Source organism: Gorilla gorilla, chromosome 20 (genome assembly GCF_029281585.2).
Source record: "Gorilla gorilla gorilla isolate KB3781 chromosome 20, NHGRI_mGorGor1-v2.1_pri, whole genome shotgun sequence".
Taxonomy (NCBI): Eukaryota; Metazoa; Chordata; class Mammalia; order Primates; family Hominidae; genus Gorilla; species Gorilla gorilla.
Window position 1 is genome coordinate 13,361,068 of NC_073244.2, and position 24,985 is coordinate 13,386,052.

Here is a 24,985-nt window from a genome sequence, read left to right on the forward strand (position 1 = left end):
ATGACAAAACCTAAGTCCTAGCCAGGCACGGTGGCACACACCTGTGGACCCACCTACTTGGGAGGCTGAGGCGAGAGGATCGCTTGAGCCCAGGAGTTCAAGTCCAGCCTGGGCAACATAGCGAGAGCTTACCTCAAAAACAAAACCAACCGAACAAAACCCCAGAGGCTCCAAAAAGTCAATTACTTGCCTGGGTTCCTGGAGCTCTAAGGAGGCAGTATTCGCACCAAGTCTGCCTGGTAATTTTCCTCCTGGCTGCCCCTAGAGGTGCTGAGTGGTCACTGTGACAGTATCATTACACAAAGGAAGCTCTTGGGGTCACAATGGGCAGGGCTGGACCACCCTTGGATGCAGCCTGGGAAGGAACATGAGGGTCCTCTGAGAGACCAGGGACAGAGGGAGACCCAAAGATCTAGTCTGTAGCTAAGTCCATTTTCTAAAACTCACTGATTCACACGCCATCCCTTGAGGTAGGTACACTGTCCTTGTCCCTGATGTACGGAGGTGAAAACTGAGGCTCATGGGGGCTTAATGACTTATTCCAAGATTACCTGGCTAGTAGTCTCTGATGACCGATTTTGGAGGTCATACTCAGCTCTCAACTATTGCAGGGGGCAAATGATTCAAAAAGCAGCAAACTCAGCCAGGCGTGGTGGCTCATGCCTGTAATCCCAGCATTTTGGGAGGCCGAGGTGGGTGGATCACCTGAGGCTAGGAGTTCGAGACCAGGTTGGCCAACATGGCGAAACCCCGTCTCTACTAAAAATACAAAAATTGGCCGGGCGTGGTGGCGGACACCTATAGTCCCAGCTACTCTGGAGGCTGAGGTGGGAGAATCGCTTGAATCCAGGAGGAAGAGGTTGCAGTGAGCTGAGAAAAAAAAAAAAAGCAACAAACTTACACACTGAAAAACTGTGGTTTCATTAAAACACACACACACACACACACACACACACACACACACATACACACACACACACCCTTCATCCATGTTTTCTTTCTATTTTTGTGATGGGGTTTCGCTCTGTCACCCAGGCTGGAGTGCAGCGGCGTGGTCTCGGATCACTGCAACCTCTGCCACCCAGGTTCAAGCGGTTCTCCCGCCTCAGCCTTCTGAGTAGCTGGGATGACAGGCGCATACCGCCATGCCCAGCTAATTTTTGTATTTTTTTCTTTTTTTTTTTTTTTTTGAGACAGAGTTTCGCTCTTGTTGCCCAGGCTGGAGTGCAATGGCGCAATCTCGGCTCACCACGACTTCTGCCTCCTGGGTTCAAGCTATTCTCCTGCCTCAGCCTCTGGAGTAGCTGGGATTACAGGCATGCGCCACCACGCCTGACTAATTTTGTATTTTTAGTAGAGATGGAGTTTCTCCATGTTGGTCAGGCTGGCCTTGAACTCCGACCTCAGGAGATCCGCCCACCTCGGCCTCCCAAAGTGCTGGGATTACAGGCCTGAGCCACTGCACCCATCTGATCCATGTTTTCTAAATAGGTAGAGGTAAGCAGGTTTTGTGGGTTGAAGTGATCTGGGAGGTCTTCCTGCAAGAGGTGAGCCTGAGAACTTGGAATGCTGGTCTCCAAGGGAGACAGAGAGGAGAGCATGGGAGCCACTTGTGATCTAAGCAAAGGCAAGAAAGTCCCAGGTGACTGAGCAGAGGCGGAGGGTCAGGGGAGGCTTGGAGTCTGAAGCTGAAGGTCAGAGGAGAGAGCTAACTCTCAGAAAGTGTGAAGACAGGAAGAGATTGAGAATAGGCAGGACCTAGGACAACTGCAGAGCAGGGGAAAACCAGTAAGAAAGTGCGTGGCAGGCCGGGCACAGTGGCTCACACCTGTCATCCCAGCACTTTGGGAGGCCAAGGCAGACAGATCACATGAGGTCAGGAGTTCGAGACCAGCCTGACCAATGTGGTGAAACCCCGTCTCTACCAAAAATACAAAACTTAGACGGGCGTGGTAGCAGGTACCTGTTATCCCAGCTACTTGGGAGGCTGAGGCAGGAGAGTCAGTTGAATCCAGGAGGTGGAGGTTGCAGTGAGCTGAGATCGTGCCACTGTACTCCAGCCTGGGGGACAGAGTGAGACTCTGTCTCAAAAAGAAAAGGAAAGAAAGAAAGAGAGAGAAGGAAGGGAAGGGAGCAGAGGGGAGAGGGGAGGGGGAGGGGGAGAGAAGGGAGAAAAAGTGTGGCAGAAACAGAGATGGCCAGTGGCTGGGGTGCAGGGCTGGAGTTAGGCAGAGGAACAAAAATGGGTCCCCCAGAGGGGAAGAAGGAGAAAACCGTGGCCTTGATAACTGACTGGGTGAGAAGACGGGGTTCTCGTATCAGACATACAGTAGAATGCAGTGGTTAATTCTCCAAGTTCTAGAATCAGAGTCGCCCTGGGTTCAAATCTCAAGCATATGACCACCTCCCCGAGCCTCAATGTCTTTTGTGAAGCAGTGGTTAAAACCTACCCTTGGCCAGGCACGGTGGCTAACGCCTGTAATCCCAGCACTTTGGGAGGCTGAGGCAGAAGGATTGCTTGAGCCCAGGAGTTTGAGACCGGCCTGAGCAACATAGCCAGACCCCTGTCTCTAAAAAAAAATAGAAAGAATTAGCCATGCATGGTGGTGCACACCTATAGTCCCAGATGCTCAGAAGACTGAGGTGAGAGGACCGCTTGAGCCCAAGAGGTTGAGCCCACCACACTTGTCTAATTTTGTGTGTGTGTGTGTGTGTGTGTGTGTGTGTGTGTGTGTGTGGAGACGGGGTCCCACTATATTGCCCAGGCTGGTCTTGAACTCCCGGGCTCAAGCAGTCCTCTTGCTCTGACCTCTCACTGTGCCTGGATACAGGTATGAGTCACAGTACCCAGCTATTACCTTCTAACCTACTCTTCAATTTTTGTTGTTATATTTTTTATTATTGTCTGTCATCTCCCGCCCCATTATCAATTCCACAAAGGCAGGGATCTAGGTCTATTTTGTGACCTAATGTTAGTTCCCCACCCCTGCTGGCCTCCAGGCCTAGAGTAGGGACAGAAATCATTTATGTGGTGCCTACTGTGTGCCAGGCCTACAGTAGGCACCACATGAAAGATTTTTTTTTATGTTTTGAGATGGAGTCTCGCTCTGTCGTCCAGGCTGGAGTGCAATGGCACAATCTCGGCTCACTGCAACCTCTGCCTCCCAGGTTCAAGCGATTCTCCTGCCTCAGCCTCCCGAGTAGCTGGGACTATGGGCGCCCACCACCACTCCAGGCTAATTTTTTTTTTTTTTTTTTTTTTTTTTTTAGTTATTTTTAGTAGAGACAGGGTTTCACCACGTTGGCCAGGCTGGTCTCGAACTCCTGACCTCAGGTGATCCTCCGGCCTCGGCCTCCCAAAGTGCTGAGATTACAAGCGTGAGCCTCCGCGCACGGCCATGATTATTTCTGTCTCTGCTCTCGCCGGGGAAAGGCACAGAAGCTGTACCAGTTTCCCGTGATGTCCCCAGCCTCCAGCTCAGTGCTTGGCGAACAGAAAGGAGTCAAAGGCAGCAGAAAGGAGTCAAAAGCAGGAGTCAAAGGCAAGTGCCCCAATGGGCACTTGCTCAGTCCCTCATCTCCACCCTCTCGCAGGTGGCTGGTGTCCCGCGATGGCCACAGGCGCCCTCCTGCCGTGCCCGCGCCCGTGCCCGATGTCCCGGCTGGACTTCCTCAAGGCCTCGCACTTCTCGCTGGGGCCTGACCTGCGGCTGCACGAGGGCACCACGCGCACCACGTCGCACCGGGACTTTGCCTACCCGGCTGCCACCCGGGAGCCGCCGAGCCTGCAGCCGCCGCCCGCGCTGCTTTTCCCAATGGACCCGCGCTGGGACCGGGAAGAGCGCGTGTCGGAGGCGCACCGCGCGTTCCCGCCGCCATCCACGCCGCCGTGGGAGCTGCTGCAAGCGCAGGCGCGGGAACGCACGCTCGCCATGCAGGCCAGCAACCTGCACCTGCACGAGGACGCGCACGCCGGGATCGGCCTCTCCAACGCGCACGCCGCCTACGGCTGGCCCGAGCTGCCGGCGCGCACCCGAGAGCGGATCCGCGGCGCGCGCCTCATCTTCGACCGCGACTCCCTGCCTCCTGGCGACCGCGACAAGTTGCGCATCCCGCCCACCACGCACCAGGCGCTCTTTCCACCCCACGACGCGCGCCCGCAGCCTCGCGCGCCCAGTTGCCACCTCGGTGAGCGCGCGCCCGGGCTGAGTGGGCGATTTGCTTCACCTTGTGGTTCTCAAACAGGGGCAAGGGCTCTTCATTCCCCTTCCCCCAGGGAACATTTGGCAATGTCTGGAAACGCTTTTGGTGGTCAGGACTTGGGGGGTGGCCGGGCGCGGTGGCTCAAGGCTGTAACCTCAGCACTTTGGGAGTTGGAGGCGGGGGGATCGCTTGAGGTCAAGAGTTCGAGACCAGCCTGGCCAATATGGAGAACCCCGTCTCTACTAAAATACAAAAATTAGTAGGGCGCGGTGAAGGGTGCCTGTAATCCCAGCTACTTGAGAGGCTGAGGCAGGAGAATCGCTTGAACCCAGGGGGCAGAGGTTGTGGTGAGCTGAGATTGTGCCGCCGCATTCCAACCTGGGAGACAGAGCAAGGCTCCGTCTCAAAAAAAGGAAAGAAAGAAAGGAAGAAGAGAAAGAAGAAAGAGAGAGAGGAAGGAAGGAAGGAAGGAGAAGGAAGGAAGGAAAACAAGACAGAGGAAGGGAGGGAGGGAGGAAGACTTGGGGGGTGGCGAGGCCACCCGCGGTGGCTCACGCCTGTAATCCCAGTGCGTTGGGAGGCCTAGGCAGGAGGATCTCTTGAGGCCAGAATTGGAGACCAGCCTGGGCAACATAGCGAGACCCATCTCTACAAAATAAAAATTTTATTTTTTAATTATATATATATGTATATATATTTTTTTGAGAAAGTGTCTCTCTCTGTCACCCAGGCTGGAGTGCAGTGGCATGATCTCGGCTCACACAGACTAAATCTGCCCAGCTCAAGTGATCCTCCCACCTCAGCCTCCCAGGCAGCTGGGACTGCAGACACGCATGTCACCAGGCCCAGCTAATTTTTTGTACTTATTTGTAGAGATGAAGCCTTACTATGTTGCCCTGGCGGGTCTTGAACTCCTGGGCTCAAGCAATCCATCTGCCTCGACCTCCCAAAGTGCTGGGATTATAGGCATGAACCACTGAGCCCAGCCCTTACAAAATAAAAATTTAAAAAGATGGGCAGAGGTGCTACCAGCAGACAGCGGGTAGAAGCCAGAGATGCTGCCAAGTATCCTCCCAGCCAGCCCCAAATGTCAGTTACACCAAGCCTCAGAAACCCTGGAACCACCTTGAGCATCAGTTTCAGCATCAGGAGGGTGGACATATCCTCTGAATCTGTCCAGAGTGGTACGTGGTTGGCAGAAGTCATGAATGCCAGTTTGGGGTCAGACAAATCAGCTAAGTTCCCCAGCTGTACACCCTCCTCCCCACACCCCCCCAGCCTTACCACCTTAGTAGCTGTGTGAGTCTGAGGGAGTTAACCTCTCCAAGCCTCAGTTTCCCCATCTACAAAATGGGTGCAATCACAGGGCCCAATGCACAGGAGCTGGTAAAGCTGAATGTGTATGGTGTGTCTGGTGCAGAGAGCACTTAACAAAGAGTAGCCAGCATTCGTGTAATTTTCCAATTCTGTGACTCCAGGGACCCTTTGGGTGAACATTACTGGTCAGAGGCCCCTAAGATGGGCTCAGGGATTGTCAAACCCTGATTTGACATTTAGTTGTGATTCCTAGTTTCTGTGATTTCTGGCAAGTTGCTTAACCTCTCTGAGCCTCAAGGAGGCTGTAACATAAGAGAAATGATACCAGGTCCAAGAAGAAGGTGTGGCCGGGTGCAATGGCTCATGCCTGTGATCCCAGCACTTTGGGAGGCTGAGGCAGGCGGATCACTTGCGGCCAGGAGTTGGAGACCAGCCTGGCCAATGTGGGGAAACCCCATCTCTACTAAAAATACAAAATTCAGCCTGACCTGGTGGTGCGTTCCTGTAATCCCAGCTAGCTACTTGGGAGGCTGAGGCAGGAGAATCACTTGAACCTGGGAGGAGCAGGTTGCAGTGAGTCAAGATTGTGCCACTGCACTCCAGCATGGGCCACAGAGCGAGACTCCATCTCCAAAATAAAAGAGAGACGGAGAGAGAGATACTCAGTCCTGGAAGAAGATGCAATGCACTTAACCTATGCGTGGCTCAATATAGTCCTTGGTAGATATTATTGGGTTTTTTTTGTTTTATTGTGTTTGTGTGTTTTTGAGACAGAATCTCACTCTGTGGCCCAGGCTGGAGTGCAGTGGCATGATCTCGGCTCACTGCAACCTCCACCTCCCAAGTTCAAATTATTCTCCTGTCTCAGTCTCCTGAGTAGCTGGGACTACAGGCACATGCCAACACACCCGGCTAATTTTTATATTTTTGGTAGGGATGGGGTTTCACCGTATTGATCAGGCTGGTCTTGAACTCCTGACCTCAGGTGATCCACCTGCCTTGGCCTCTCAAAGTGCTGGGATTACAGGCATGAGCCACCACACCTGGCTGTATTTTTAAATTTATCATTATTTTTTAGAGATGAGGGTCTTACTATGTTGCCCAGGCTGGTCTCCAGCTCAAGATGGGCTCAAGCCCATCTTCGCACTTCAGCCACCTGAATAGCTGGGATTACAGGCATGGGCCATTGCACCTGGCTTTTAGTATAATTTATTTTATTTTTATTTTTATCTTTTGGTGTTTGCCAGACAGCTCTCAGTCTACACTGTTCAGAATGGCCCAGCTCCCCTTCCCAGGCAAGAAATAGAATTCCTTCCAGAGGGCTTGAGATGGCAGGGAATCTCAACCTCTCTCTCTCTCTCTCTCTCTCTCTCTCTCTCTCTCTCTCTCTCTCTCTCTCTCCCCCCACCCCCCTTGCCTACCCTAAGGGGGCCCCAACACCCTCAAGTGGGACTACACGAGACAAGATGGGACTTCCTACCAAAGACAGTTCCAGGCCCTGCCAGGCCCACCTGCCTTGATGTGTAAGAGGGTAAATTGAGGCTGTGTTGGGGCTGCAGGTGGGGGCAGAATTGGGGACTGGGTGGTTTGGGCCTTCCTATCCCTGTCTGCCCACAGGCCTCCTCCAGAGTGGAGCTGGGAGACTGCAAGATCAGCTATGGATCAACGTGTTCGGAGCAGAAACAGGCCTACAGGCCCCAGGGTCTGCCTGAAGATAGGTATAAAGGGGCCGCTGCGGGCATGGTGGCTCATGCCTGTAATCCCAGCACTTTGGGAGGCTGAGGCAGGCAGATCATGAGGTCAGGAGCTCGAGACCAGCCTGGCCAATATGGTGAAACCCTGTCTCTACTAAAAATACAACAATTAGCCGGGTGTGGTGGTGGGCGCCTGTAATCCCAGTTACTCCGGAGGCTGAGGCAGGAGAATCGCCTGAACCCGGGAGGCGGAGGCTGCAGTGAGCCAAGATTGCACCACTGCACTCCAGCCTGTTCCACAGAGCAAGACTCCATCTCAAAAAAAAAAAAAAAAAAAAAAAAAAAAAGTGGGGGATGAGGGGGCACTGCCTTCCCACCCAGATGGGACAATTGGCTTTCAGTAGCATGTGGTATTTGCCCCTTAGGGCTTTAGGGCCCATACTCTCCTCTGAGGTCTCTGTCACTGGTAGCCAAGGTGCACTATTGTGCCAGATCTCTCATTATCAGAGCCCCGCAGCTTGGTCATTAGGAAACCCTGCTCCCCTCCCTCTTTCTGGGGGTTGCAAGGCCCCAGATGGATCCACTTTAGCTTCTTCTTCTTCTTCTTTTTTTTTTTTTTTTTTGAGACGTAGTCTCGCTCTGTTGCCCAGGCTTGAGTGCAGTGGCACAATCTCAGCTCACTGCAACCTCCGCCTCCCAGGTTCAAGCAATTCTCCTGCCTCAGCCTACCGAGTAGCTGGAATTACAGGCATGTGCCACCATGCCCAGCTAATTTTGTATTTTTAGTAGAGATGGGGTTTCACCATTTTTGCCAGGCTGTTCTCAAAAGCCTGACCTCAGGTGATCCACCCACCTCAGCTTCCCAAAGTGCTGAGATTACAGGGGTGGGCCACCATGCCCAGCCCACTTTACCTTATTCTTGATGGAATAATACACTACGTACAGGTATGACAAGGCCCAGGCCGCAGCCCACATCCACTGTGTAAATATCCGTCCTGGTGACGGCCTCTTCCGCGACAGGACCACCAAGGCCGAGCACTTCTATGCCAGGGAGCCAGGTGAGAGCCTGAGGCCCGCCCCGTCCCACCTCCCACCGCAGCCTCCCAGGGCAGCTCTGCACCTATTCCGCTTCTGGCAGAGCCTTTTGTTCTTCACCACGATCAGACTCCGGAGTCGCACATCCTGAAAGGAAATTGGTGCCCCGGCCCCAGCAGTCTGGACACCTTCATGCAGTACTTCTACGGCCAGGTGAGCAGGAAGAGCGAAAAGGTGGCAGGGAAAAGGGCTTCCCAGACAGAGCAAATAGCAGGTGCAGAAGTCCCAAAGTGGGAGTGAGCTTGATATGTATGCAGGAATCTCCTGGATGTACTTGAGTGAACTAGGGCGAGTCACTTAACCACTCCGATCCTCCTCGGTGGCTCCTTCTGTAAAATGAGATAAGAGTACCAACTCCCAGTGCTACCAAGTGGGGCCCAGAAGGGGTGAGGGAGCTGTCCAAGGTCACACAGAGCCCACCTCCTCCCTCCCCCCCGGGCCTGGTGACCTCTCGGACGCCGGAGCTTTCAAATGCCATGTGGTCCTACAGCCGCCACCCCCGACCCAGCCACCCAGCCGCCACGTGCCTCATGAGAAATTGCAGAGTCATGTGACCCTAGGGGAGCCAAAGCTATTCAAACGCTTCTTCAAGACCACCATGGGCTCGGACTACTGCCCCTCAGAGTGGAGGCAGGTGCAGAAAGCGCCCAACCTCCACTTGCAGCAGAGCAACCTGCCGCGGGGCACGGGCGGTGAGCGCTCCCGGAAAGCCCCGCCCCATGGAGCCCCGCCCCGGGAAGCCCCACCCCCGAAAGCCCCGCCCCCATGGAGCCCCGCCCCATGGAGCCCCGTCCCGGGAAGCCCAGCCCTGGAAGCCTCGCCTCTGCCACTGCTCTGGCCCCGCCCCTAACCAGCCCTCCCCTCCCCGTGGCTTCATCCCCTGAAAGGCTAAATCCCACCCCCAATTGACCAGAACACCAACTGTGCTCCTGGATAATCCCGCCCCTTCATGGCCATGCCTCTCCCCTTCATAACTCCATCCTTCTGGACACGGCCCTGCCCCTTCTCCATCCTCTCTTATCCAGTCTTAACTCCTCTTCCATTGTCAGACTCTGGCTCCGCCCCTGACCCGCTAGCCTGCCCTGCCTGGCCCTGCCCACAGATTCATCTGGCCTGGCCCCGCCCCTGACCTTCTTAGCCCTATGCCCTAGCTCTGGGTTCCTCCCCTAGCTCCTCCGTCCTCCTCCAGCTCCTCCCTCTTCCCAAGCTCCTCCCCCTTTCTCTGGCTCCTCCCCCCTCCTCCGGCTCCTTCCTTTGTCCCAGCTCCTCCCTCTTTCCCAGTTCCCCAGTTCCTCCCTCTTCTCCAGCTCCTCCCTCCTCCCCTGGCTCCTCCCTCCTCCCCCACCTCCTACCTCTTCCCCAGCGCCTACCTCTTTCCCAGCTCCTCCCTCTTTCCCAGCTCCTCCCCCTTCCTCTGGCTCCTCCATCCTTCTTTGGCTCCTCCCTCCCCCCTCTCCTAATCCGTTTTTCTCCCCTGGTCAACTTCAGCGCTGGCCTGGGCTTGGCTCTTGAACCCTTCCCTTGAACTTCACCACACCCTCAGCCCCGCCTCGGCCCACAGCCCTCACTCAGCCTCCCCAACCTGAATCTCCAGAATTCGATTTTTTAACCATGAACCAGAAGATGCTGAAGCCACACAGAGCAGCTCCGGCCGCGATGACTGAAGAGATGCTACAGCGGGTAAGGGAGGCGGAGGGGAGCCACCCATCATTAGGCAACCCCCACATTGGTGTAGAGTTATCTCAGGACGACTATGCTGTCTCAGAGTTAGTGATCACCCAGGCTTGGGGGCATCTTAATATCCCTTCAGCCTCAAGATCATCCCTAGCTTGGCTGGGTGCAGTGGTTCACGCCTGTAATCCCAGCGCTTTGGGAGGCCGAAGCAGGCGGATCACCTGAAGTCAGGAGTTCGAGACCAGCCTGGCCAACATGGTGAAACCCCGACTCTACTGAAAATACAAAAATTAGCCAGGCATGGTGGCGCATGCCTGTAATCACAGCTACTGGGGAGGCTGAGACAGAATTGCTTGAACCAGGGAGGCAGAGGTTTCAGTGAGCCAAGATCGCACCATTGCACTCTGGGCTGGGCAACAGAGCAAGACTCTGCCTCAAAAAAAGGGAAAAAAAAATAGAGGTCATCTCTAGCTCACCCCCCAGGGTCGTGTCAAGATCAGCTCAGGGGCATCTTTGCACCACCACCACTGTTATACCCAAGACGAGGGTTAATTCAGAGCCACCCAGGATAACCCCAGCCCTGGAGTCCTTCCAGGGACACCCCTGGTTTCTCTCCATCCTCTTATCCAGCTCCTCATTCAGCCCAGCCTGGGGCCGTTTTTGCCCACCTGTCCCCAGGGTTCAACCTCCCCAGCCTTTGATGCTCTGGCTCTGTCCCTTGGCGGCCCCACCTTACCCCAGGCTTTACCTTCTGAAGGGCTAAATCCCACCCCAAATTGACCAGAACCCCGACTCCGCCCCTGGACAATCCCGCCCCTTCGTGGCCAAGCCCCGCCCCTTCGTGGCCAAGCCCCGCCCCTTCGTGGCCAAGCCCCGCCCCTGCATAACTCCACCCTTCTGGCCATAGCCTCGCCCCTTTCCCTATCCTTTCTTACTCAGTCTTAACCATCCTCCTTGGTCAGACACTGGCTCCGCCCCGACCAGCTAGCCGGCCCTGCCTGGCCCCGCCCCCTGACTCATCAGGCCTGGAGATCCTGGGGTGGACAGGGTGGATCGGCCACCTCCCAGGCTGCCCTGCCAGGCTGTCCACCCTGTCTCCACAGTGCAAGTACAGCCACATGGAGCCCCCTCTGGGTGGACTGCGCTTCTTCTCAACACAATACAAGGACGAGTTTCCTTTCAAGTACCAGGGCCCAGCAGCCCTGAGACTGAAAAATCCTCAGGAGGGCTTCGTGCCCCTGGGCACGCCTCACCAGCGCGGCTGCAGGGAGAAGATAGACCCTCTTGTCCCCCAGCCCCCTATGTACCCGTGCCCCAGTCAGCAATAAATGCCATCTTGGCAACATTCCACTCCTTCCCATCAGTCAGCCCGTCCAGAGGATGCTGGGTGGGTGGGGGCTGGAGGAAGGGACTGCACGGGAAAGGATGACTCCATTGTTGCTGCGTTGCCATGAAGAGTATGGAGTCAAGGCTGGGCGCGGTGGCTCACACCTGTAACCCCAGCACTTTGGGAGGCTGAGATGGGAGGATTGCTTGAGCCCAGGAGTTTGAGATCAGCCTGGGCAACATAGGGAGATCCTGTTTCTACAAAAAAAAAAGATAATCGGCCAGGTGCAGTGGCTCACACCTGTAATCCCAGCACTTTGGGAGGCCGAGGAGAGCGGATCACCTGAGATCAGGAGTTCGAGACCAACCTGGCCGACATGGTGAAACCCTATCTCTACTAAAATACAAAAATTAGCCAGACGTGGTGGCACATGTCTGTAATCCTAGCTACTCGGGAGGCTGAAGCACGGGAATCACTTGAACCTGGGAGGCGGAGGTTGCAGTGAGCCGAGATCACACCACTGAGCTCCAGCCTGGGCAGCAGAGTGAGACTACGTCTTAAAAAATAAATAATAAATAAATAAATAAATAAAAATTTTAGAAAGCCAGGCATAGTGGTACGTGCTTGTAGTCCAAGTTACTCAGGAGGCTGAGGTGGGAGGATCACTTAAGCCCAGAAATTTAATGCTGCAGTGAGCTATATGATTGCACCACTGCACTCCAATCAGGGCAACAGAGCAAAAACTCTGTCTCAAAAAAAGAATAAAGTTATAGTGCTGAACAGAGATACTGGCGTGTGTACTTCAGAACACAGATCCCTGGGGCCGGGGAAGGGCGGGGGTGCTGGACGGGCATAGTCCAAACCCGGACTCCTCCACGTCCTGGATGGTAGTTTGGGCAAGTCACTTAACCCCTATGAGCCTCAATTTGCTCATCTATGAAATGGGGATAAGTAGCAATTCTCCCATGAGACTGTTATACATGAGAAATGTACACACTTTTCAGTGCATGGGGCTGGGGTCGTGGAGGGGAAGCTTCCCTTCTGAGGATGAAAGTGGGGAAGGCCAGGGTGTGGGGAAGGCCAGGGTGTGGGGAAAAAGCTTTCAATGGTGGGGACACTGGATGTGGCCCATAGAGGACATGGAAGAATGGACACAGCTGAGAATAACCCAGCAGTTTTTTCCATCATGGACAGAGACTAGAGACCGAATGGGGCACTGGTTGTCTGGGCAACTGGTCCCCAGGTCAGAGCAGAGTCCAGGGGCAAATTGACAAAAGCCATCAAGATATTATGAGGTCCAAGGGGGTAAGTGTTCAGCCAGGGACAAAATGTAAAGGGTCAAAAGGAGGAGGATGTGATGGGGCTCTGCAGCAAGTGAGTGACAGGGCTTAGCAAGGACCAGTACCTTGGACAGCGCCTGACCTTTAAGGGTGAGGAGAAAGGTCTGTCTGGGGTAAGGTCTGTCTCGGGTAAGGTAGGCTTTAGTGACCATGCCGGGGCCTGCCTCTGTGGGCTGTTGAACATCCAGTCTCAAGGAGTGAACATGGCTTTCCTGAACCAAGAATCAAACCTCCAAAGACCAAGGACCCCAATCCAATGAACCATAAGGTTGAGCCAATCTCGACCCTGCCCAGGAGCCCTTTCCTGGTTGGCATCAGTTCCTCTAGGCCAGGTTGTCATTTCTGCAGGAAAGGCAGGAGGGAATCCAGCTTTGCATCCTGTAGGGACAAGATGACCCTCTTGGCCACACATGGTATCCACATCGACCATGCAAGAATCTGCCAGCTGTGAATATGTCCTCTAAAGATATTTGGCATCATGCCCTTCTGAGTTACTTCAGGATAAACCAGGGCTTGTCATTTATGGGTGTCTTAGATCAGATCATTCTTTATTGGAGGCTCTCCTGTGCATTGTAGGATATTTAGTGCCATCCTTGTCCTCTACCCACTAAATGCCAGTAGAACCTCTCCCTCCCATTTGTAACAAAATGTCCCAAATATTGCCATATACCTTCCAGATGGGAGAGAATTGCCCTGGTTGGAAACCACTTCGATAAGCTTATCCTCTTCTGATGAAGCTGGTCTGCCTAGTGACCACACTACTAGAACAGAAAGGCTTTCCCTTTTTGCCTTGCCTTCTGGGAAGCTCAGAATGTTTATTTGGTCTTAAGTTCCAAGTAGCTGTAGCTGCAGGATTATCTTCCTGCCTCATCCCAGGAATGGTTTAAAACAGCCTTAGGCATTAGATGAAAACAGTCCATAGCAATTAAAAAAGAGCTGGAATTCAGCACAACTTGGAGTATTTTCTAACAATGAAAATGGCCAGCCCTAGGATGGCTTGCCAGGGAAGAACAGAAACTGTACTGGAAATGTTTAATCCTTGGGGAAAGACACTACATCAGGATTATTCTGGATGTATTTTATGACTAACCCTCCTATATTCCACTCACTCCCTTCCTTCCCCCAAAAGCCTAGGGATTAAGACAAAAAATATAGAATTGAATGTGAGAAACCAAGATTTTTTTTTTTTTTCGAAACAGAGTCTTGCTCTTGTCACCCAGCCTGGAAAGCAATGGTGCAATCTCAGCTCACTGCAACCTCCGCCTCCTGGGTTCAAGCAATTCTCCTGCCTCAGCCTCCCAAATAACTGGGATTACAGGTGCCCACCACTGCGCCTGGCTAATCTTTGTATTTTTAGTAGAGACGGAGTTTCACCATGTTGCTCGGCTGGTCTTGAACTCCTGACCTCGTGATCTGCCCGCCTTGGCCTCCCAAAGTGCTGGGATTACAGGCATGAGCCACCGTGCCCAGCCACCAAGATTAATTTTTAAAGGAAAACAACTTTCTCAGTGGTAAGCATCACCCAGCAGCAGAATTCAGACCTGCCTTTCTGTCCTTAGGCAAAAATACACCCTGACCCTCACTTTCCTTATCTGTAAAATGGGAATGCCAATAGTTCCTGTTTCATAGAGTGGTTACAGGAATTAAATAAAAGGTGCATGTACCATGCTCAGAAGAGGGCCTGGCACTTGGCTGCAGCTCAATGAACGGTGACTAAATGTGTTAATGTCTTATGTCATTTTGTTGCAAGTGACAGAAACCAAGCTCCATCTGGCTCAAGGAAAAAAAGGAATTTTATTGATTTAGAAAAAGACAGGCCAGACGTGGTGGCTCATGCCTGCACTCCCAACACTTTGGGAGGCTGGGGCGGGAAGATCACTTGAACTCAGAAGTTCAAGACCAGCCTGGGCAACATAGCGAGATCTCATCTCCACTAAAAATAATTTAGAAAATTAGCTGGGCATGGTGGTGTGCACCTGTAATCTCAGCTACTTGGGAGGCTGAGGTGGGAGGATTGTTTGAGCCAAGAAGATTGAGTCTGCAGTGAGCTATTATCATTCCACTCCAGCCTTGGCAACTAAGCAAGTTCCTGTCTCAACAATAACACACACACACACACACACACACACACACACGCACACACAGAAACAAGAAGGTCTGAGTCTGGAATTGGGTCTAATATCAGGCATTTTGCATCAGGACTCTGTCCCCCTGGCCATCTCTCAGTCCTGTGTCCCTCCAAGCAACAGCAAAGGAAGATGCTGGTAGTATTTTCCAATCATTATGATTAGATCCCCCCAGAGAAGGGCGGGGTCTTTCCACCACGCTCCCTCTATTGAATTTTGGTTTTTGTTTTGAGACATCTGTCACCCAAGCTGGAGTGCAGTGATGCAATCTCGGCTCACTGCAACCTCCGCCTCCTGGGTTCAAGCAATTCTCCTGCATCAGCCTCCCAAGTAGCTGGGACTACAGGTGTGCACCACCATGCCCGGCTAATTTTTGTATTTTTTATTACAGAAGGGATTTCACCATGTTGGCCAGGCTGGTCTTGAACTCCTGACCTCAAGTGATCCGCCCGCCTCAGCCTCCCAAAGTGCCGGGATTACAAGCATGAGCCACCGCACCGGGCCCCATATTGGGATTTAAGGAGCAGGCTGATTGGCCCATTTGAATCACTCACCGAGTTGTGGACCAATCACTGTGCCCAGAGGAAAACAATATGGTGATTGGTTTGCCCAGCTCAGGAACCCACCCCTAGGTTATTTAACTCCCCAAAACCAGCCAGGATCACGGCGCTGGAGCCCGACCTTAATTGACTGTGTCTCCTAAGGACAAATCTGTGTCCTGCCTCAGGTTGCAATCTGGAGGGTGGATTAGCTCAGCTAATAGGCTCTTCCCAGTGAGAGTGATTGTCAGCTTTGCAGACAAGGAATGTTCAGCGTTTGGGAGTAGTTTAGGGTGTCAGATGTCCTCCCATCATCCCAGTCTTATCTTCTACCTCATCATCTGCCTCGTCTTTTAGCCTGGGGCGGAAAATTCAGCTCTGACGATCTCACAAGATGAAGCAGATGATTCACTGCTTTGAGAAGAAACACATTCCAGAAACTTGTGTCTTTCTTGCAAGACTTTGCTGAAGATTGCATGAAAGCTGCCCCAGGCCAGGCATGGTAGCTCACACCTGTAGTCCCAGCAAGTTGGGAGGATCGCTGAAGTCAGGAGTTTGAGACCAGCCAGGGCAACATAGTGAGGTTCCATCTCTACAAAATAAAATAGTAATAATAGCCAGGCATGGTGGCTGCAGTCCCACCTACTCAGGAGGCTGAGTCCCCAGGTACTCGTCTGTAGTCCCAGCTACTCAAGAGGTTGAGGTGGGAGGTTGGCTTGAACCCAGGAGTTCAAGGCTGCAGTGAGCTATGATTGTGCCACTGCACTCCAGCCTGGGTGACACAATGAGACCCTGTCTCTAAAAGAGAAAGAAAGCTTCCCCATATTCCAATATTCTGGTCCTTAGGAGACACATGGTTAGAGTTCCGTGAAAAAAATTGGTAACTATTTATTTATTTATTATTCATTTATTTTTGAGATGGAGTCTCGCTCTGTCGCCCGGGCTGGAGTATAGTGTGGCACGATCTCGGCTCACTGCAATCTCCACCTCCCGGGTTCAAGTGATTCTCCTGCCTCAGCCTCCCAAGTGGCTAGGATTACAGGTGCCCACCACCATGCCCGGCTACTTTTTGTATTTTTAGTAGAAATGGGGTTTCACCATGTTGGCCAGGATGGTCTCAAACTCCTGACCTCAGTGATCTTCCCATCTCAGCCTCCCAAAGTGCTGGGATTACAAGTGTCAGCCACCACGCCTGGCCAGGCAACAATTTAATCCACTGGTTTTCTTCCACCTAACTCTAGTTTTCTGGGGGAAAGCTCTTTTACAAAGCCCCGTATACATCTAGACAGGTTGTGCATTGCATAACCTAAGGTGCCCTATTCAATTTATAGTCCATGTATGTGGCAACCCTGGCTCTCTATCCCATCTTTCTTTAGTTGGTTCCACATTTTAAGGTTTTTTTTTTTTAAGATTTTTTTTTATTACTCTTTCCTTTCCAGGTAATAATTCCTAAATTAGTCAAGACTGTCACGGATGCAAAGAACAGACATCCACTAAAACTAGCTCAAACACCCAGAACATTTGTTAGTTTGTGGTACAGGAAAGAATGAGTTCTGTGGCTTCAGGTACGGCTATATCCAGGAGCTCAACAAATATAGCCAGAGCTATCTCTCTGACTCTTACTTGTACATCTTGGTGCATATTGGCCTCAGTCTGCAGACCGTTCTTTTGAACAACTGGGGAAAGTGGCTGCAGGCAGAATGAGCCCGCTGTGGCTCATAACCCCAGAAGTAGAGTGAGAACCTCCAATGTCACCTTCTCAACCGATACCTAATTATTGTGGCCAGGGGATAGCGGCCCTTTGATTAGAGTCCAGATCACATGGAACTGGGAAGGGGTATTAGACACATGTGCATCTGGAGTAGTGGAGGGGACCCCACAAAGGAAAAGAAAGTACTGTTAGATTCTGAGCCAAAGAAACAACAGATGTCATCACATGTATTTGTAATGGGATCATCCAGGAAGTGTCAGGATAAGGAACCAGGGGCATAATCCAATTGAAGTTATCTCCAATCTCTCAGATCTGCTGTGGGCTCTGCGGAAAGATGGAAAGCAGGTCTCAGGCTGAGTCCAACACACATCTAGAAGGTTCAGGAAGGAAGAAGGAACCATAGGGTGTCTCTATAAGGAGGACATGGGGACAGAGGAGTATCTTATAGAATTTGGGCTTGTACTTGGTGGTTTGGGTTTTTTGTTTTGTTTGTTTTTGAGATGGAGTCTCGCTCTGTTGCCCAGGCTGGAGTGCAGTGGTGCAATCTCGGCTCACTGCAACCTCCACCTTCTGGGTTCAAGCAATTCTCCTGCCTCAGCCTCCCAAGTAGCTGGGATTACAGGTGCCTGCCACCACGCCCGGCTAATCTTTGTATTTTTAGTAGAGACAGGATTTCACCATGCTGGCCAGGCTGGTCTCAAACTCCTGACCTCAAGATCCACCCGCCTTGGCCTCCCAAAGTGCTGGGATTACAGGCATGAGCTACCGCACCCAGCCTATACTGGGTGGTTTTACAGAGAATTACTAGGGTGGTATTGTCGGGAACCTGGGAGCGCTTTGCTGACTAGGTATTTCAGTGATTTTTATCTCAGAGGTGGGAGGATGGCAGTTGGGTTGGAATCGTCGTCGGTAAGAAGTGGCAGTCATTTATGTTCACTTGGAGAGGGGGATGAGAACTCATTTTTGTGGTTGCACAGGGCCCACGTCTCTATCTTGGTTCAGACATGGTCACAGAGTGGCCTTGCCCCATCATTGTTTATATTCTGTGACCACTGTTTATATTTAGTGGAGAACATCGCGGCCCAGCCATCAGGAGCTGATTTCCACTCTCTCTCCTGGCTGGCAGCGGGGATCTGTGTCTCCAAGGAAAGTTTGCCCCGAGCCCTTCCCGGTCCGGCGTAAGGTTCTCCGGAAACCATCACTCACATCTAGCACTTGGAGGCCTCCAGGGACAGCGGTGACCCACCATCTGGGTAGGAGGCTGAAAACACTAGAGGAGGAATATCCCAAATCTGTGCCTTGGCGGGTGTTACCCAGAAAGGGTGACGGGTTTCACCATGCAAAAAGGAAAAATTGGAGGAAGGCCAGGTTAAGCAAAAATAGACATGTTTTTAGATTGCAGAGCTGAGAGGCTTGGCTGTGCCTATGTGCACTGCAAGTCTCCAAGAACAACATGTGTAGAGTTTTACGAACAAAGATAGAGTCAGAGACATGGGCAGGAGGCAGAGACAGAGAGAGACAGACACAGAGAGAGATAGAGGCAGAGAAAGCAACAGAGGCAAAGAGATTGGAACACAGAGAAAGAGATGGGGACAGAGACACAGAGAAAGGAACAGAGATGGGAAGACAGGGACAGAGACAGACAGAATGAACAGAGATAGAGAGATAGGGACGGAGAGAGACAGAGAGAGGGACAGGGATGGAGAGAAAGAGATAGGGCCAGGGCCACAGAGGGGCTGAGACAGGCCCAGGAGGAGACTAGGGATGGGGCCAGGGCTGCGTGCGGGCGGGGCACGGTGCAGACAAAGGCGCGGCCGCGCGGTCGGGGTGGCCTGGCCGGGGACAAAGGCCTGCCCGGGGGGCGGGGGCAGCGATGGCGACGGCCGCGGCGGGCGCGGGCGAACTACAAGTCCCAGCAGCTCCCGCTGCGGCCCTCGGCCGGCCCCTCTCGCTCCCCGGGAGCGCCTGGCGGGGCCGCTGGGCCGAGGGGGCCGCCGGCGGGGCTGGCGGGCGGGGGGCTTCCTGCGGGCCCGGGGGGAGCCGGCGGCCGGCGCGGGCGCGGCGGGCCGGGCAGGGGCGAGGGGCGCCGGGTGAGTGTCCCTGCGAGCGGGCTGGGGCCGGGGCGGGGGGCTGGGTGGGGGGCGGGCGGGCGGGGGAGCTCCAGGCGCGGGGCGCAGCCCGGGGCGACCTCTAATCGTCCCCCGCCCTGCGCGCCGCCGGCCCTGGCCCAGGCGAGCGGGGGTCGCGGGAGCGATGGGGAGGGGACTCTGCGGCCAGCCCCGGCCTAGCGCGCCCATCCCGCCGCTGGGGCCCGGGGGGAAAGGGCCAGGAGGTTGGGAGCCTTCAATCGGGCGGGGTGGGGGGCGCCCGCCAGCTCTGGGGTCTGGAGCTCAGGACGCCCCCTCCCTAGGAGGCGATCCAGGACCCCCTCCCCTCCTGATTCGAGGTATTGTTCCCACCTCCCGCCTGGGGTCTGGAGTTCAGGAGGCCCTGTCCTCAAAAGGGGGACCTAGGGGTTCCCTCTTCCCCCAGGACCCTAGGAAGGGTCCCAGCGATTGTTCCCTTGCCCCTCCAGTCTTGGGGTCTGTAGTTCTGGAAGCTCCTTCCCCTGGAGGTGATCCAGGGGTCCACCTGCCCTCACCCCTGGGAACTCAGGAAAGACTTAAGTGATTTCTCCTCCCACCTTCCAGTTAAGAGATGGGAATTCAGGGGGCCCCTTCCCCTGGAGGCGATCTAAGGGTTCCTCTGCCCCTCATGCAGGAAGGGTCCCAGGTTTTGTTTCCCCCACTCTCCAACTATGGGGTCTGGGTTGAGGACCCCCGTCCAGGAACTCGGCTCTGTTTGCCTGCACACTCCCAGCTATGGGGTTGTGGCTCAGCATATTCCTTTCCCCAGAAGGGGAGCCACAGGTCCCCCCACAGCTTCTCCCAGGAGCAGATCATTCATTGTTGACACCTCAACACCCAGCCATGGGGTGGGGAGCTCAAGGCATCCTCCCGGCAGGTCATCCTGGGCTCCCATTGCTCCCCAGAAGTGGTTCCAGCTTTTGTTCCTCTACCTCCCAGTCTGCCCCTAGCCACAAGGTGGCAATTCAGTTCAGGATCCTTCCTGCAGGAAGGGCCACAAGTGTGCTGACACTACCCGCCATGTCCCAGCCATGGGAGGAGATGACTCAGGCGTTCCCCCATTAACTTCAGAGGGTCCCCAGGTATTATTTTTGCCTATCCTCCAGCTAGAAGTTAAAATGCAGGACCTTCTAGCCAATAGGGAAAACAGGTATACTGGCCGGGCATGGTGGCTCATGCCTGTAATCACCATACTTTGGGAGGCTGAGGTGGGAGGATCATTTGAGCCCAGGAGTTTGAGTCCAGCCTGGGCAACATACCAAGACCCCATCTCAAACATAAATAAACAGGTATACTAACAACTGTCCCCACCCTCCTGCCTATGGGGTTCATGAGTCTCCCTGCCCATCCCTTCTCACCAGGAGGGGTCCCAAATATCACTCTACCATGCTCACTATCTGGCTGTAGGAAAGGGCATTTCCGATCTGTCTAAGAGAGAGGATTTGACACTGACTCCCACCTGGAGCTGTGAGCTCTGGAATTCAGGTTTTCTTTTCCCCAGAGGGCAAGCCAGAGTCTTGTCTTTCCCCAGTGACGGGAGGGATACCTGATGTTATTTGTTCCATATTCTTATCCCCCAGACATGGGTTCTAGAGCTCAGAATGCTGCTGCTGGAGGGGGGCCTCCCTACCAGAACTCGCCCCCTAAATTAATCTGCCGCCCCCAAGTATGGGACAAGAATTCAGGCCATGTACTCAGGAGCACAGGAACGCTGACACCCACACTGTTCCCCATGTGGGGACGCCCAGCAAGGGGGTAGGAAGCTAGGACTGTCTCCTCCACAGGACCCCAGCTTCCCACAAGAGGAGCCCAGGTTGGAGAGAGGGGCAGAGCCATGGAATTGGGGACTAGAAACCTCTAGTGCTGGGTCTCATGACCTCCGTCCAGGTTTGGGGCTGAGAGGGGAGGGTCCTACCATGTCCCACCTGGGTCCCTCAACTCCCTGCCCTGGCTGGGGTAAGTCAGAAATCTCCTTGCAGTCAGAGACAAGGGAAAGATCCACGTGTATGCTCAGAAGTGAGTGGGGTTTGGCCAGGCACAGTGGCTCATGCCTGTAATCCCAGCACTTTCTGAGGCCAAGGCCAGAGGTTTGCTTGAGTCCAGGAGTTTGAGACCAGCCTGGGCAACATAGCGACACCCCATCTCAAAAAAGAGAGACAGAGGGAGAGAGAAAGGAAGGAAGGAAGAAAGGAAGGAAAGAAGGAAGAAGAGAGAGAAGGAAGGAAGGAAAAGAAAGAAGGAAAGGAAAGAAAGAAAAAGAAAGAAAAGAGAAAGAAAGAAAGAAGAAAAGAAAGAAAGAAAGAAAAAGAAAGAAAGAAAGAATTGAAGTTAGCTGAGTGTGATGGTGCATCTGTAATTCCAGCTACTTGGGAGGCCGAGGTGGGAGGATCGCTTGAGCCCGGGAGTTCCAGTCTGCAGTGAGCTATGATCATATCACTGCACTCTAGCCTGGGTGACAGAGTGAGACCCCATCTCAAAAAAATAAAAATAAACAAGTGGGGCTGGCGCGGTGGCTCACGCCTGTAATCCCAGCACTTTAGGAGGCTGAGGCATGCAGATCACCTGAGGTCAGGAGTTTGAGACCAGCCTGTCTAACATGCTGAAATCCCATCTCTACTAAAAATACAAAAATTAGCCAGGCATGGTGGTGGACACCTGTAATCCCAGCTACTCAGGAGGCTGAGGCAGGAGAGTTGTTTGAACCTGGGAGGCGGAGGTTGCAGTGAACCGAGATGGTACCTTTGCACTCCAGCCTTGGCAACAGAACGAGACCATCTCAAAAAAAAAAAAAAAGTGGGTTCTGGCGGCACAATCGGTTCCCCTCTCTCATCCCTAACCAGACTCCAAAAGACACCCCCGCTCCCACAGAACCCACCTACCCTCTACCCTCTATCCTTGCCCTTGCAGGTCTTGCCCCAGAAGCTGCCGGCACATCCACGCCTGAAATGCGGCGCTCAGTCCTGGTCAGGAACCCAGGCCACAAAGGCCTGAGACCCGTTTATGAAGAGCTCGACTCTGACTCCGAGGACCTAGACCCCAATCCTGAAGATCTGGACCCGGTTTCTGAAGACCCAGAGCCTGATCCTGAAGACCTCAACACTGTCCCGGAAGACGTGGACCCCAGCTATGAAGATCTGGAGCCCGTCTCGGAGGATCTGGACCCCGACGCCGAAGCTCCGGGCTCGGAACCCCAAGATCCCGACCCCATGTCTTCGAGTTTCGACCTCGATCCAGATGTGATTGGCCCCGTACCCCTGATTCTCGATCCTAACAGCGACACCCTCAGCCCCGGCGATCCAAACGTGGACCCCATCTCCTCTGGCCTCACTGCCACCCCCCAGGTCTTGGCCACCAGCCCCGCGGTGCTCCCCGCCCCCGCCAGCCCGCCCCGGCCCTTCTCCTGCCCGGATTGCGGGCGAGCCTTCCGCCGCAGCTCCGGGCTGAGCCAGCATCGCCGCACGCACAGCGGCGAGAAGCCGTACCGCTGCCCCGACTGCGGGAAGTCCTTCAGCCACGGTGCCACCCTGGCGCAGCACCGTGGCATCCACACTGGGGCGCGGCCGTACCAGTGCGCGGCCTGCGGCAAGGCCTTCGGCTGGCGCTCCACGCTGCTGAAACATCGCAGCAGCCACAGCGGGGAGAAGCCGCACCACTGCCCGGTGTGTGGCAAGGCCTTCGGGCACGGCTCGCTCCTGGCACAGCACCTGCGCACGCACGGCGGCCCGCGGCCCCACAAGTGCCCGGTGTGCGCCAAGGGCTTCGGCCAGGGCTCTGCGCTGCTGAAACACCTGCGCACGCACACGGGCGAGCGGCCCTACCCGTGTCCGCAGTGCGGCAAGGCCTTCGGGCAGAGCTCGGCGCTGCTGCAGCACCAGCGCACACACACGGCCGAGCGCCCCTACCGCTGCCCCCACTGCGGCAAAGCCTTCGGGCAGAGCTCCAACTTGCAACACCACCTGCGCATCCACACGGGCGAGCGGCCCTACGCCTGCCCGCACTGCTCCAAAGCCTTCGGGCAGAGCTCAGCGCTGCTCCAGCACCTGCACGTGCATTCGGGCGAGCGTCCCTATCGCTGTCAGCTCTGCGGGAAGGCCTTCGGCCAGGCCTCCAGCCTCACCAAGCACAAACGGGTGCATGAGGGTGCAGCCGCTGCTGCAGCTGCCGCGGCCGCTGCAGCTGCAGCAGCGGCCGCCGGCCTGGGCCTCGGGCCTGGCCTAAGCCCTGCATCTATGATGAGGCCGGGGCAGGTCTCCCTCCTGGGTCCTGATGCTGTTTCTGTGCTCGGCTCTGGCTTGGGCCTCAGCCCTGGCACCAGCTGTGGCCGCAACCCTGACCCTGGCTCTGGGCCGGGCACTCTGCCGGATCCCAGCTCCAAACCCCTCCCCGGCTCCAGATCCACCCCCAGCCCTACTCCTGTGGAATCTTCTGACCCGAAGGCTGGGCACGACGCTGGTCCCGACCTTGTGCCCAGCCCAGACCTTGATCCTGTGCCCAGCCCAGACCCTGATCCTGTGCCCAGCCCTGATCCCAACCCTGTGTCCTGCCCTGACCCCTGTTCTCCCACTTGTGGCACTGTCAGCGCAGCCCTCCCTACCGGCGAGAGTCCAGAGTGGGTACAGGAGCAAGGGGCACTGCTGGGGCCTGATGGCTGAAGGAGACGCCGGCATCCTCGGGGGCCTGGGGAAGTTGTGTGTTGTGCAGTCAGTAAAATCCTCCCACTGCCTCCGGGCTCTGTGTCGTGGCTTGCCTTTTGTGCTTTCTTTCTGAGCACAGCCCCTTGCTCCGGAGATGGGACAGTGTGGCCAGGGCCAGTCACAATCTGGAGCTCCAGTGTCCTGGCTTCCTTCTTGGGCCCATCAGCTAGACTTTCCAGCTTAACCCACAGTGTCTCATCCTGGTCCATCCTACTAGTCACCACTCTCTGTTCCTCTCACTTACCCCTTGCTCTTCAAAGCCCACACAGTAGGTACACAAGTGGACAAAAAAAGTTGCTCATTTATGCAATCAACAAACATCTCTGGATTGCTGGGGTCTCAGCAGGGAACAAGATAAATATGGCCTCGACCTGCATGGAGCTCACAGATACTAAATTCAGAATACTTAAAAAATAATTACAGGGTATAGTACATTCTAGGAGAAGCATCACAAGACTTCTGATATAAATGGCAGGCAGCTTTCTCAATGAAGGATTTTGTAATCCCAATAATCACTAATTTAATAATCAGTACTGTTTGCCCAGCCTTATGCGATAGTTTTTGCATTCTCTCATTTAATCCTCTCAACAGCCCCAGTAGGTAGATGACTTTGAATATCCCCATTTTGCAAATGAGAAAATTGAGGCACATGTTTTTTTTTTTTTTTTTTAGACAGTCTTGCTCTGTTGCCCAGGCTGGAGTGCAGTGGTGTGATCATAGCTCACTGCAGCCTCGACCTCCTGGGCTCAAGCGATCCTCCCACCTTAGCCTCCTGAGTAGCTGGGATTGTCGGTGCATGCCACCGCCCACTGCGGTCAGCTTGGAGTTGAAGGGACTCTGGAAGATGTAGAAGTGGCATTTGTCAGTGCCTAGATTTAAATCCCAATTGCCCTCCAGGGTCCAAATTCTTAACCATTACGCTCCAGGGCAAAAGTATGCAAAGGCTCTGGGGCTATAGAAAGATGAGCTTTGGATGGAGGTAGGAGCCAAATCAGAGGGCCCTGATGGACGAGAGTGGGGACTCTGCCTGTAATTACAGAGCAATGGGAAGCCGAGGGCAGGTTCTCGCAGGAAGGATAGGAATTATTCTTTGAAGATGCTTGTGGCTGCTGGGTAGAGAGTGGAGTGGAGGGAGGCTG

The 24,985-nt window shown here is 54.2% G+C and overlaps 2 protein-coding genes across 3 annotated transcripts; both read left to right on the forward strand.

Moving 5' to 3' along the window:
• Nucleotides 1-3,473: 3,473 nt before the first annotated feature.
• Nucleotides 3,474-11,331, forward strand: SAXO5 (stabilizer of axonemal microtubules 5). 2 transcript variants are annotated; one of them, XM_019015681.3, is made up of 8 exons: nt 3,474-4,188; nt 6,948-7,051; nt 7,138-7,238; nt 8,160-8,272; nt 8,353-8,462; nt 8,800-9,001; nt 9,904-9,989; nt 11,087-11,331. In XM_019015681.3, the coding sequence occupies exons 1-8, from the start codon at nt 3,555-3,557 to the stop codon at nt 11,309-11,311; spliced, it is 1,575 nt and encodes a 524-aa protein (XP_018871226.1). In that variant the 5' UTR covers nt 3,474-3,554; the 3' UTR covers nt 11,312-11,331. The 2 variants fall into 2 exon arrangements, with proteins under 2 accessions (XP_018871226.1, XP_063556982.1); XM_063700912.1 differs by lacking the exons at nt 9,904-9,989; nt 11,087-11,331 and adding an exon at nt 9,798-9,896.
• A 7,607-nt stretch (nt 11,332-18,938) lies between these two features.
• On the forward strand, nt 18,939-23,880 carry ZNF358 (zinc finger protein 358). Its single transcript, XM_031004209.3, has 2 exons — nt 18,939-19,116; nt 22,060-23,880. Exon 2 carries the CDS (start codon nt 22,098-22,100, stop codon nt 23,802-23,804), a length of 1,707 nt encoding a protein of 568 aa, XP_030860069.3. The 5' UTR covers nt 18,939-19,116; nt 22,060-22,097; the 3' UTR covers nt 23,805-23,880.
• The last annotated feature ends 1,105 nt before the right edge of the window (nt 23,881-24,985 follow it).